A 14,619-nucleotide genomic window follows, 5' to 3' on the forward strand; every position below is an offset into this window, starting at 1 on the left:
GATGACGGTTTGGATGTACCGTGCACTATTCAGTGTCCCCTCGATGATCACCAGTGGTGTACGGCCAGTGTAGGAGATCGCTCCCCACACCATGATGCCGGGTGTTGGCCCTGTGTGCCTCGGTCGTATGCAGTCCTGATTGTGGCGCTCACCTGCACGGCGCCAAACACGCATACGACCATCATTGGCACCAAGGCAGAAGCGACTCTCATCGCTGAAGACGACACGTCTCCATTCGTCCCTCCATTCACGCCTGTCGCGACACCACTGGAGGCGGGCTGCACGATGTTGGGGCGTGAGCGGAAGACGGCCTAACGGTGTGCGGGACCGTAGCCCAGCTTCATGGAGACGGTTGCGAATGGTCCTCGCCGATACCCCAGGAGCAACAGTGTCCCTAATTTGCTGGGAAGTGGCGGCGCGGTCCCCTACGGCACTGCGTAGGATCCTACGGTCTTGGCGTGCATCCGTGCGTCGCTGCGGTCCGGTCCCAGGTCGACGGGCATGTGCACCTTCCGCCGACCACTGGCGACAACATCGATGTACTGTGGAGACCTCACGCCCCACGTGTTGAGCAATTCGGTGGTAGGTCCACCCGGCCTCCCGCATGCCCACTATACGCCCTCGCTCAAAGTCCGTCAACTGCACATACGGTTCACGTCCACGCTGTCGCGGCATGCTACCAGTGTTAAAGACTGCGATGGAGCTCCGTATGCCACGGCAAACTGGCTGACACTGACGGCGGCGGTGCACAAATGCTGCGCAGCTAGTGCCATTCGACAGCCAACACCGCGGTTCCTGGTGTGTCCGCTGTGCCGTGCGTGTGATCATTGCTTGTACAGCCCTCTCGCAGTGTCCGGAGCAAGTATGGTGGGTCTGACACACCGGTGTCAATGTGTTCTTTTTTCCATTTCCAGGAGTGTATTTATTGTCCATGTTTCACTTCCATACATGGCTACACTCCATACAAATACTTTCAGAAACGATTTTCTGACACTTAAATCTATACTCGATGTTAAAAAATTTCTCTTCTTCAGAAACTATTTCCTTGCCATTGCCAGTCTACATTTTATATCCTCTCTACTTCGACCATCATCAGTTATTTTACTCCCTAAATAGCAAAACTCCTTTACTACTTTAAGTGTCTGATTTCCTAATCTAATTCCCTCAGCATCGCCTGATTTAATTAGACTACATTCCATTATCCTCGTTTTGCTTGTGTTGATGTTCATCTTATATCCTCCTTTCAAGATACTGTCCAATTCATTCAACTGCTCTTCCAAGTTTTGCTGTCTCTGACAGAATTACAATGTCATCGGCGAACCTCAAAGTTTTTACTTCTTCTCCATGAATTTTAATGCCTACTCCAAATTTTTCTTTTGTTTCCTTTACTGCTTGCTCAATATACAGATTGAATAACATCGGGGAGAGGCTACAACCCTGTCTCACTCCTTTCCCAACCACTGCTTCCATTTCATGCCCCTCGACTCTTATAACTGCCATCTGGTTTCTGTACAAATTGTAAATAGCCTTTCGCTCCCTGTATTTTACCCCCGCCACTTTCAGAATTTGAAAGAGAGTATTCCAGTTAACATTGTCAAAAGCTTTCTCTAAGTCTACAAATGCTAGAAACGTAGGTTTGCCTTTTCTTAATCTTTCTTCTAAGATAAGTCGTAAGGTTAGTATTGCCTCACGTGTTCCAACATTTCTACGGAATCCAAACTGATCTTCCCCGAGGTCCGCTTCTACCAGTTTTTCCATTTGTCTGTAAAGAATTCGTGTTAGTATTTTGCAGCTGTGACTTATTAAACTGATAGTTCGGTAATTTTCACATCTGTCAACACCTGCTTTCTTTGGGATTGGAATTATTATATTCTTCTTGAAGTCTGAGGGTATTTCGCCTGTCTCATACATCTTGCCGACCAGATGGTAGAGTTTTGTCAGGACTGGTTGTCCCAAGGCCGTCAGTAGTTCTAATGGAATGTTGTCTACTCCCGGGGCCTTGTTTCGACTCAGGTCTTTCAGTGCTCTGTCAAACTCTTCACGCAGTACCTTATCTCCCATTTCGTCTTCATCTACATCCTCTTCCATTTCCATAATATTGTCCTCAAGTACTTCACCCTTATATAAACCCTCTATATACTCCTTCCACCTTTCTGCCTTCCCTTCTTTGCTTAGAACTGAGTTGCCATCTGAGCTCTTGATATTCATACAAGTGGTTCTCTTCTCTCCAAAGGTCTCTTTAATTTTCCTGTAGGCAGTATCTATCTTACCCCTAATGAGACAATCCTCTACATCCTTACATTTGTCCTCTAGCCATCCCTGCTTAGCCATTTTGCACTTCCTGTCGATTTCATTTTTGAGACGTTTTTATTCCTTTTTGCCTGCTTCATTTACTGCATTTTTATATTTTCTCCTTTCATCAATTAATTTCAATATTTCTTCTGTTACCCAAGGATTTCTATTAGTCCTTGTCTTTTTACCTACTTGATCCTCTGCTGCCTTCACTACTTCATCCCTCAGAGCTACCCATTCTTCTTCTACTGTATTTCTTTCCCCCATTCCTGTCAATTGTTCCCTTATGCTCTCCCTGAAACTCTCTACAACCTCTCGTTCTTTCAGTTTATCCAGGTCCCATATCCTTAAATTCCCACCTTTTTGCAGTTTCTTCAGTTTCAATCTGCAGATCATAACCAATAGATTGTGGTCAGAATCCACATCTGCCCCTGGAAATGTCTTACAATTTAAAACCTGGTTCCTAAATCTCTGTCTTACCATTATATAATCTATCTGATACCTTTTAGCATCTCCAGGATTCTTCCAGGTATACAACCTTCTTTTATGATTCTTGAACCAAGTGTTAGCTATGATTAGGTTATGCTCTGTGCAAAATTCTACAAGGCGGCTTCCTCTTTCATTTCTTCCCCCCAATCCATATTCACCTACCATGTTTCCTTCTCTCCCTTTTCCTACTGACGAATTCCAGTCACCCATGACTATTAAATTTTCGTTTCCCTTCACTACCTGAATAATTTCTTTTATCTCGTCATACATTGCATCAATTTCTTCATCATCTGCAGACCTAGTTGGCATATAAACTTGTACTACTGTAGTAGGCATGGGCTTTGTGTATATCTTGGCCACAATAATGTGTTCACTATGCTGTTTGTAGTAGCTAACCCGCACTCCTATTTTTTTATTCATTATTAAACCTACTCCTGCATTACCCCTATTTGATTTTGTATTTATAACCCTGTAATCACCTGACCAAAAGTCTTGTTCCTCCTGCCACCGAACTTCACTAATTCCCACTATATCTAACTTTAACCTATCCATTTCCCTTTTTAAATTTTCTAACCTACCTGCCCGATTAAGGGATCTGACATTCCACGCTCCGATCCGTAGAACGCCAGTTTTCTTTCTCCTGATAACGACGTCCTCTTGAGTAGTCCCGCCCGGAGATCCGAATGGGGGACTATTTTACCTCCGGAATATTTACCCAAGAGGACGCCATCATCATTTAATCATACAGTAAAGCTGCATGTCCTCGGGAAAAATTACGGCTGTAGTTTGCCCTTGCTTTCAGCCGTTCGCAGTACCAGCACAGCAAGGTCATTTTGGTTATTGTTACAAGGCCAGATCAGTCAATCATCCAGACTGTTGCCCCTGCAACTACTGATAAGGCTGCTGCCCCTCTTCAGGAACCACATGTTTGTCTGGCCTCTCAACAGATACCCCTCCGTTGTGGTTGCACCTACGGTACGGCCATCTGTATCACTGAGGCACGCAAGCCTCCCCACCAACGGCAAGGTCCATGGTTCATGGGGGGGATTTTGTTACATGTATTGAGACAAAATTGAAGATGTATCACCAGCAGAAACGCTCATTAAATAATTGAAGGTAAGGCCCAATGATCAAAAATCAGACATATATAATGAGTACAGGGGCACATGAAACCAGCACTTGCTTCCTTGGTAGGAAACAGTGATGCATGCTGTTTTTAGATGTGGGTGGTGGTATGAGACCCTAGTTAACTGTCTCACAATCAAGACAATGTTCCAAGTGTACAGAATCCTAACATGATATGACTCAGAAGAAAGATATGTACTGATCAGCTGCTGAAACACTGACAAATGGAGCATGACTAACAGAGGCACAGACATGTGTTTATAAATTAGCTATGCAAAACTAATCTTTAACTGTGAAAAGGAAAGCTGCTACTCATCATATAGCGGAGATGCTGAGTCGCAGATAGGCACAACAAAAAGACTGTCACAAATATAGTGTTCGGTGAATATGGCCTTTGTCAAAATTAGATGACAAACACACACATACACACTCACGCAAATGCAACTCACACACAAATGTATGAGGATTCGTAATACCATGTAATGCTCTGCTACTGTGCCAACGTTCAGTGCCAATGGTCACGTGCCCATTTCAGTTGTAGTTGACAATGTCGTGGTGTTGACATTGGCACATGCATGGGTGGTCAGCTGTGGAGGCCCATTGTTAAGTGTGTTCAATGCACTGTGTGTTCAGACACATTTTTACTCTGCCCATCATTAAAGTCTAATGTTAGTCCTGCCACACTTCACTGCCTGTCCTGTTTTACCAGTCTGCTCAGCCTATGATGTCCAACATCTGTAATGAGGGTTGGCCACCCATTCACTACGTCTGGGCAAGGTTTCACCTTAGTTTCGCCACGTGTTGAAGACATTCACCGGAGCACTCCTCAAACATCCGACAAGTCGTGCAGTTTCCAAAGTGGCGACCCTCAGTTAAACATCAAATAGGTCACGTGCCTTCACACAGACAGCATGCTCACTGACACTACATGCACCGTGCGTGTGTCTGACTAGCAGTCATTCCTTGCCAAGTGACACTGCTATCGCTTGGGTGGGTGTATATGGATAGTAGGCTGGTGAGCATAACATTCCAGCTGATCAGTGTATATGTATATGCCAGCAGTGTAACATATGTAGGTGCCAGAGGGAAAGTAATAATCACTTCAAATTGTGCTAGAAGATAGATGTGTGAGCAGAATTGATTTAGAATAAGCTACAATATATTATGAGAAAGGATAGACTACTAATCATCTTATAGTGGAGATGTTGAGTTGTGGACAGGCACAACAAAAAGACTGCTAAACAAGTAAGCTTTCGGCCGAAAGGCCTTCTTCTGAAACAGACAAATTGCGCAGGCGTGTGTGCACCCCCCTCACCACCACACACACATATGCACCCATTCAAGCAAACACAACTCACACACATATGATCACTGTCTCTAGCTGCTGAGGCCAAACTGTGAGCAACAGCACGCGATGGGGAAGCAATCTGGGTGATGGGGCGGGGGAGAGGGGGGGTGAGGAGGGGGAAGGATTGCAGAGTAGGGATGGGTGGACGATGAATTGTTGCTGGGAGCATACAGGGATGTGGTGGGGGGAGGATAGGGCAGCTACTGCAAACGAGAGGTGAGATGGAGGACTTCTCCCATCATGCAGTGTTGCTTGCAGTCTGACCTCGGCAGCCAGAGACAATGTGTGTGTGTGTGTGTGTGTGTGTGATTAATGTTGAATAGGGGCAAGTACACTCCAAAACACCACAAAGGAAGCTACTACTGCTTGTATTTCAGAAGAAGGCCTTTTGGCCAAAAGCTTACTTGTTTTGCGGTTTTTTTGTTGTGGCTCTCTGTGACTCAACATCTTCACCATATGGTGAGTAGCAATCCATCCTTTTTCATAATACGTCATTATTCCATCCTGGATTTTCAATTGTTAGAATAAGCAATAATGTGCTAAAATATAATTCAGAATATCTAGATATGTATTTGGCTTTTGCTTCTCCCTAGCATGAGTCTAATATGGTAGCCACTGTGTTACCTTGCTCAGTCATATGAGTATGGAAAAAATAAATGAACAGGATTTGCAGACCTCCTCATTGTTTTGCACGCAATCTCACAGTTGTCACCCCTTTGTTGATGGTGATTAGGGGTATGCAATACCATTAAGGTATGTAGGGCAGATTTCACAGCAATACTATTATGCTAAATAGGATAGTTTTTACAGTGAGACTGCAGACATGGAAAAGTAGAATGCAGAGAGGAAGTATCATTTGTGTTGAATAGGGGCAAGTACACTCAAAAGCACCACTACAAAATTATATGCATGGAACAGAAATTGGTAAATGCGATGTACGTGTAAAGACCAACAAGTGATTAAAATTTCCGTAGAATTGGATGATTTATCCAAGAGAAAGAGCTTCACAAATTGAGCAAGGCAACAATGCATTGCTCCAAGTCAGAACCTTATGTGCCGCTATTCAGCTTGGCGTTGATTGAAAGAGTTGCTACACATCCCCAAGAGAGATATTGTGCCAAATTCTGTCCAATTGGTGCATTAGATTGTTAAAAACCCAAGCTAGTTGGAGGACCCTTCCCTTAACATTCCAAGTGTTCTCAATTGGGGAGGGATTCAGTGACCTTGCTGACCAAGGTAAGGTTAGTCAAGCACAAAGAAAAGCAGTAGAAACTCTCGCTGTGTGTGAGCAGGCATTATCTTCCTGAAATGTAAGCCTAGGATGGCTTGCCGTGAAGAGCAACAAATCAGGCATAGAATATTGTTTATGTACCATTGTGCTGTAAGGGTGCCATGGATAACAACCAAATGGGTCCTACTATGAAAAGAAATGCCATCTGAGACCATTACTCCTGGTTGTCAGCCCATATGCAGGTGACAGTCAGGTAAGTATACCACTGCTGTCCAGGGCATGTCCAGACATCTTCACTGGTCAGCAGGGTTCAGTTCGAAATGGACTTATCACTGAAGACAATTCTACTCCAGTCAATGAGATTTCGGGTCAAAGACAGGTCTGGGGATGGCCCATATAGCAGTGGAATACCAACATGACTGTCGCCTGCCATAAGTCCTGCAACTTTGAGTGATGGTCTGGGGTGCCATTTCTTTTCATAGCAGGACCCGTTTGGTTGTGATCCGCACCACCATTACAACACAGTGGTACTTCGACAATACTGTATACTATGTTTTGTTGCCCTTTATAGTAGGCCATCCAGGGTTTACATTTTAGTAAGATAATGTCCGCCCACACATGGCGAGAGTTTCTACTGCTTGCCTTTGTGCTTGCCAAACCCTACCTTGGCTAGCAAGGTTGCTGGAGCTGACCCCAGTTGAGAACATTTGGGACATTATGGGCAGGGCTCTCCAACAAGATCGAGATTTTGACAATCTAATGCACTAATTGGACATAATTCGGCTTGATATCCCTCAAGAGAATATCGAACAACTCTGTCAATCAATGCTTGCATAAGGGCCAGAGGTGAACCGACACCTTTCTCTTGAACAAGATATTAGTGTAAGAAGAGTGGAAGATCCTTATTTCAGAAAGTTTTTTGGAGTTTTGTATTGTCTCTTCTTTCCAGTAAAGTGCCAGGGGAAGCAAAGTTTGCAAAATTCATGTTTTGCTAAATGACTAGCAAAGTTTACAAAGCAAGAAAGTAAGGACCTACAAGGTGTACAACTTTGCTTCCACCATTTTTTCCCCAACATTTGAGGCTTTAATGAAACAAATTGGTTACACATGTATCATTCAAAGTATTTTTCATCACTGGCCACTACTTTCTCCCATCTCTCAGGCAGTGTACCAATCCCGTGCCAAAGAAATTGTTCATCTTTTGAAGCACTCCACAAATCGATCCAATTTGTGACTTCTTCATGAGATCGGAAGTGTTGGTCAGAGGGAGCAATGTCTGGAGAATACGGCTGGTGGGGTAGGACTTCCCATTTTAACATTTCCAAGTACATTTTGACCTCTTTTGCAACGTGGGGTCAAGCATTGTCATGCTGCAAAATCACTTTATCGCACCTCTCTCTGTATTGCGGCAGTTTGTCTTTTAATGCTCTGCTCAAACGCATTAATTGCGTTTGATAAAGAGCACCTCCGATTGTTTCACTTGGTTTTAACACCTCATAGTAAATGACGCCGGGCTGGTCCCACCAAATGCAGAGCGTGATCTCGGAGCTGTGAATATTTGGTTTGGCCGTCGATGTGGAAACATTGCCAGGATATCCCCATTATATTTTGTGTTTAGGGTTATCGTAATGAACCCATTTTTCATCCCCGGTCACAAAGCAATGCAGAAATCCCTTCCATTTTTACCTCTGAAACAGCTATTTACAAACACACAAATGCCGTTCAACGTCTCTTCGTTTCAGCTCACACGGGGCCCAAGTTCCTTCTTTCTCAATCATGCCCATAGTCTTGCGATGTTTTGAAATGGCTTGCTGTGTCACTCCCACCAATCGTGCTAGAGTTTGACGCGAGTCTTCACTCAGCAATGTCTCCAATTCTGCATCTTCGAAAACATTCTCTCTTCCACCACTATGCCGATCTATGATATTAAAATCACCATTCTTGAAGCACTGAAACCACTCACGATATGTTCTTTCACTAATAGCGATCTTACCATAAGTACTTGAGAGCATTCGATGAGACTCATCCATATTGAAACAAAACAGTAACACCTCTAGCAAATTATGAGAATTAGGCTCGTAAACTGACATTTTCAATCAGGAGCAACTTCATGATGCAGGCACAAATTGACTAATGTGTGAATGAGGATATGTTGTCCGAGGTCCAAGGTAACTGACTGACGTCTGCGATCTGTTTCTTTTGACCGCTACTTACTGTTGTCGCCACATATTGGCAAAAGGTCGAAACAAAGTTCTACAACTTGTATTTATTGTGACAGTGAGGAATAGTTGCGTACAGGATTTAAAAAAAATGAATAGTTGAAACATTCTGTCAAGAAGGAACTTATCAAACACAAAGCTTTACACAAAAGCAAATTCATGATGCCTATGCTGTAAACAGTTTGCAGACAGAAGTGGGCAATTAAGCAGGCAGGGTACTTGCATTTTGCTGAAAGAACACAGTAAAATTCAGTATCTGCATCTACATGGATACTCTGCAAAAAACATTTAAGTGCCTGGCAGAGGGTTCAGCGAACCACCTTTAGAATTCTCTATTATTCCAATCTCATATAGCGCGTGGAAAGAACGGAACACCCTCAGTGTCAACAAAATATTTTTGCATTCGGAAGAGAAAGTTGGTGATTGGAATTTTGTGAGATGATTCCACCACAATGGAAAACACCTTTGTTTTAATGATGTCCACCCCAAATCCTGTATCATTTCAGGGACACTCTCTCCCCTACTTTGCGATAATACAAAACGTGCTGCCCTTCTTCGAACTTTTTCGATGTACTCCGTCAGTCCTATCTGGTAAGGGTCCCACACCATACAGCAGTATTATAAAAGAGGACGGACAAGAAGGCCTATAGTGTAGGCAGTCTCCTTAGTAGATCTGTTACATTGTCGAAGTGTCCTGCCAATAAAATGCAGTCTTAACAAAACTTATTTTAGATATTCCAAAATATTAAGAGTAAGCTGTTTTTTTTTATCAATGGAATTGAAAAAATTAATGTATTTACGATAAATTAAAATAAATTGTCACATTTATAATTTCAGTTACTCTACCGATGTGTGCAGGCAGTGAATTTAAGTCACGATAATGCACATGCTCAAATGGATGTCAAGCTGCGAAGTCTTATCTGTTTGGGCCTCAATGAACAAGTTTTGCATCTCTGGCTAGAAGTTCTTTGTTCATGTGTGGAAGTAGTTCAGAAGTGGTAAGTTAAATGTATTACTAATATTATTATTGTAGTTGTTTAAATGTTTTATTGCATGTCAAATATTGTGTGCCCCGGATATAACATTTGAAGATGTCACTGAAAATTTGAAGTATTTCAGTAGAGCTCCTTCTCATCAACTTTGGTTAATGATATTGACTTATTGTTATTCATTTGTTACTGTTTAATGTTGTGCAGTTTCTCTGACAATTAGAGCCTGAGCACTTGCTCAGTTTAGACAGTGGCTGGAACAGCACCAACTAGGGGTCCCTAGGACAAATAGTATCACCACCAATCACACAGTACGTTTTCACCCTTCACATATTTTGTGATTAAACAAATAAATATATGTGCCACTGAACAAATTTGTGGATATTCTATAGTAGAAACATTCTGCAGTTGCTGTATTAGATACATTTTCTTAAATAGGCCTACCAATTATTTCTGTAAACCACCAAGCAAGATGGTGCAGTGATTGAGGTACTGACTCACATTAGTGAGTCGTGGAGTTTTCAATCTCTGTATCGCCATGATGAATTTAGCAGTGAGTACAGGAGGGAGTGTTTGGGCATCTGTATGGTTGTTTGTGTTGGACCACGTGTAGGGGTTGGACAAAAATATGGGTACACCATGAGAAATGCATGTTTGAACATAAGTGCAGATGCTAGCCAAGCCTGCAGTTTGCACTGTCATATTTGACCATGAATAGCACGTGCAGTGTTCTCAATATGTAGCAAGTGTCAGTCATGTTCAAGACAGTGTTCTGTGTAGTTGTGTGTGCATTATGTCATAGCTATGTTAATTTGAACATGGGCAAATTGTTGGTGCTTGTATGGTGGTTGCTTCCGCAGCCAAGGGAGTCTAAGCTTTTGGTGTTTCGAGGGGCACTATTGAAAATTTATACTACATACAGGGAAAGCAGAAAAACATCATCCCCTAACTTACAATGTGGATTAAAGCTTGTGTTGATTGATTGTGACTGGTGGTCACTGTAGAGGATTGTGATGAAAACTAAGAGGACAACAGCTACAGAAGTCACTGGAAATGTGTGTTACAACCAGAAATCCTGTCAGCACCAAACTAAAACAAAAGTAGCCTCACAAACAGGGAATTGCAGGGTGAGCAGCAATTCCAAAAGTACTAGTCAGTGGTGGAAATGCCTGTAACACCGAGCGAGGTGGCGCAGTGGTTAGCACACTGGACTCGCATTCGGGAGGATGACGGTTCAATCCCGTCTCCGGCCATCCTGATTTAGGTTTTCCGTGATTTCCCTAAATCGTTTCAGGCAAATGCTGGGATGGTTCCTTTGAAAGGGCACGGCCGATTTCCTTCCCAAATCCTTCCCTAACCCGAGCTTGCGCTCCGTCTCTAATGACCCCGTTGTCGACGGGACGTTAAACACTAACCACCACCACCACCACCACCACCACCACCACCACCACCTGTAACAGGAAAGGGTGTTCCTGAAACCATAAAACCTAGACTGTTGAGAAATGGAAGAAAGTCATATGTTTAGATGAGTCTTGTTTCACACTGTATCCAACTTCTGGCCAAGTTTACATTGCAAAAGTTAAGCATAACCGTGGTCCAGTGATGTTTTGGGTAGCCATATTGTGGTATTGGGCCCCATGGTTACTTCACAACATCATGTTACTGCCAAGGACTATGTGACTATTTGGCTGATTAGGTCCATCCCATGGTACAATATTTGTTTCCCAATGGTGACACTATCAGGGTCCTTGTTCACTCAGCTTGCAACGTCCAGGACTGCTTTTGTAAGCACGAGGATGAATTATTACATCTCTTGTGGCCAACAATGCCATCAGACCTCAATATTATTGAGTCTTTATGGTCTACTTTGGAGAGAAGCATATGTGTTACTGCCCACCCATCATCGTTATGTGAAGTTGTCACTATTTTGCAGGAATAATTTTGTAAGATTCGCTTGAAAACCTCACAGGACCTATATCCATCCATTCCAAGGTCACTGGAAGCTGTTTCAAATGCAAGTGAGTTCCCTACATTGTATTAGGCAAGGTAATGTGTCATATTTGTGGTGTTTTCATATTTTTGTCCAATCCCTGTACTTAAGTGATATAAAGAATGACAGCTTGAAAGCTAATAAAACCTCTTTGCTGCTATTAAATGTCTGCATAACACATCAAGTAGCTGGAAGTGAGTGCTTGACTTCCCTTGTTTACATGTACTGAAGAGGTCTGTATCCTTTTTTAAGTTTGTTGTGAACTCTGTGTTAGAGTTGGTGTGTGAATATAATAAAATGTATCAATAAATTTTCAGGTATCATCCTTGGAGTTTCATCTACAGTCCTGGATGGGTGCAGATCAAATGTGAATTGCGTGTTCTTTCACAGTTTGCATTTAATTTAAATCCTGATTGGGAAATTCCAGCCAAAAAAGAACAATCTCAACCTCTTAAAGATGGTGTACGTGATATGTTAGTGAAACATCATTTGTTCAGTTGGGACCTCTAGGACACGGACTGTTTATTTAATTGGAACAGTTCCAGTTCAAAAATGTTAAAACTTTAGGTGATTCTGTACAGGGACTCAGTACAATCAAGTGATTACTTTTTGTTTCAGAAAGATGAGTGAGTGTGCTTGTCGAATATGAGAGAACTGTAAAAGAAAGATTTTAACATTGTATTGTTACATATTTATTGAAAGTTGGTCAAAATGGAATTCAAAATGTTACCCTTGGTTAAAAATAAGTTTTACCATATTTAAAGTGAAAAATTAATTACAGTATTACAATTGAAGAAGCGATTTCAGTAGTTTTGTGGAGAAAATTAAGGGAGAAATGAGTTAACCAGAAAAGTACAGAATGGTCTAAAGAGGGTACTGAGGCAGCTCTGAGTTGCTTACAAGTCTTTCCATACAGACTTATTGACTAATCAAATATGATTTTTGTGTTTAAAATATTAAATTAATCTACTTGACAGACAATCTGTATAAAAATATTGTCATTTAAAAGTTTGTGAAACAGTCTGTAATTGTTTGTTACAACTGTGTACTAATTGTATTTAATTTAGTCAAGTGTTTTGTTGCTTATCTGGATCTGAAGAGATGACCGTCAACTTTTTATAACTTATCCAGTAAAATGCTGCTTTCCAGTTCACTTTATTTTTAATCAATAAGATGTCGTCTGCATGTTGTTGTGCTAAAATGATAAGTATTGGTGCTGTTGGGTTACTGCCAGTTTAATAAGTCAGAAGTGTGTTCAAAAAATGTATTAGGTGGTTCATTTGATTGGGCTGACAGTAATTTAGATGTCAGTTTTAGGATTCTAACATTTTACCATGAATTCAATCAGATTCTTTGGGTTTTCAAGCCAACTTCTTTGTTGTTAGCAGATTAAAGTTGTTAGAAATCAAAATGTCGTGAATGGCTTTGATTTGTTACAAATTAAGAAAGATTTCCCTGTAGAATTACCACAATATTTATCACAAAAATGAACATACATGTTTCTTACTGATTTATAGTATTTTTTCCTTAAAAAATGAAAATTATTACTGTAACACTGCTATGTGTACTGAATGACACCCTTGGAATTCAGTGTCGTTAGCCTCAGTCCGCAATGAGTGGGAAAGCATTGTGCTGACCCCATACCCCTCCATAATGCATCTAAATGACACCATATGGCAGAGAATGATACAGTGGCTGGCATGGTCATCTAGGCCTGATTGTAGCATTATTTTTTATCTTAGAAAGCGTGTATTAAGTATTCAACCACCAATGAACCCTCTGTCAGAAAAAAGTGAAATTGTATTTTTATTAGATTTGATTCATTGCTGTGTGTAAAGAACAATTTCCAATGTACAAATCTGTTCCTTTCAATTTGATGCAGATACAGAAGCCCCTGTGAAGTTCCATTCACTGATGGAAAAATATATAACAACTACTACTCACCGAGAAACTGAACTGTTAGAAAGGATATAGTAAGAAGGCCCGAATAAATTCATTCCAGATGCAGTGCCATGTCATCTGCAAAATAAATAAAAACTTGTCTATTTTCTAAGGTTTTCTCCTAAACATTGAGGAAGAAGACCTGTGCAAAATGGTTGAAATATCACTACTGCCTAACTGTCTTGCATAGTTTTCTTCCAAATGGTTAAGAAGACCTGTCGAGGTAGTTGATGCGTCAACACATATTTTACTTAGTTTGTAGTGTGATATTTCACTGTAGACCAGATGACTGACACTGACTAGATTTCTTTCCATTTATATCCAGGGGAAGAAAGTATAGAGTTTAAGGAACTCTGTCAGCTGGTACACAAAATAATGAAGCTATCTGCTTGGTTATCAAACTGCCATCCTTACTCAGAGTTTTCATTATCATTTTGTGGAGTTTGAAGTTTTTTTGGAATATTATAGCATTCTAATCAACAGCAATTTCAGAATATCATAATTAAATTTTAAAGTCATTGTTTTTATTATCTTTTGGAGGACAATAAGAATGGGCCATGTAATTCTGTAGGATGTTAGTAATGTTATAATGATTATTGTAACTTTACTGTTGCACACTCTGTATTATTTTTCAAACAACCTGTGCAATTTTTGTATAAATGTAAATATTGGCACTGTTACTTGTCTGTAAGACTGAGTGTTGCTTTGGAATAATTAATGCCAACCAAATAAAGAAATGTAATTTTACTTAATAGAATGAAAGAAATCAGATACATTGCATTGTTTACTGTAATGCATTTCTACTGCTGAACAGCTTCTGAAATCCAAATTATGACAGGGTTCCACTTATCTGTGTGTATGTTGCAAAACTGATTCATTGTTATCGTGATAAAGAATACTGTGAATGCTTTTATGTAAAATTATAGTGATACGACAGTGTCAAAAGTCTGCTGTGACTAAAAGACATAGGACCAATACCTTCAGCTGCTAAACCA

The 14,619-nt window shown here is 41.2% G+C and overlaps 1 protein-coding gene across 1 annotated transcript in view; it reads left to right on the forward strand.

The window, feature by feature from the left end:
• LOC126259385 (small G protein signaling modulator 3 homolog) overlaps nucleotides 1-14,174 on the forward strand; it is a 176,824-nt gene extending 162,650 nt beyond the window's left edge. Inside the window, exons 15-16 of the mRNA XM_049956136.1 lie at nucleotides 9,542-9,702; nucleotides 12,001-14,174. Coding sequence (XP_049812093.1) covers nucleotides 9,542-9,702; nucleotides 12,001-12,193 — 354 coding nt within the window. The 3' untranslated portion in view covers nucleotides 12,194-14,174. The remainder of the gene's footprint in view (nucleotides 1-9,541; nucleotides 9,703-12,000) is intronic.
• The last annotated feature ends 445 nt before the right edge of the window (nucleotides 14,175-14,619 follow it).

This window comes from Schistocerca nitens, chromosome 5, assembly GCF_023898315.1.
Source record: "Schistocerca nitens isolate TAMUIC-IGC-003100 chromosome 5, iqSchNite1.1, whole genome shotgun sequence".
Classification (NCBI taxonomy): Eukaryota; Metazoa; Arthropoda; class Insecta; order Orthoptera; family Acrididae; genus Schistocerca; species Schistocerca nitens.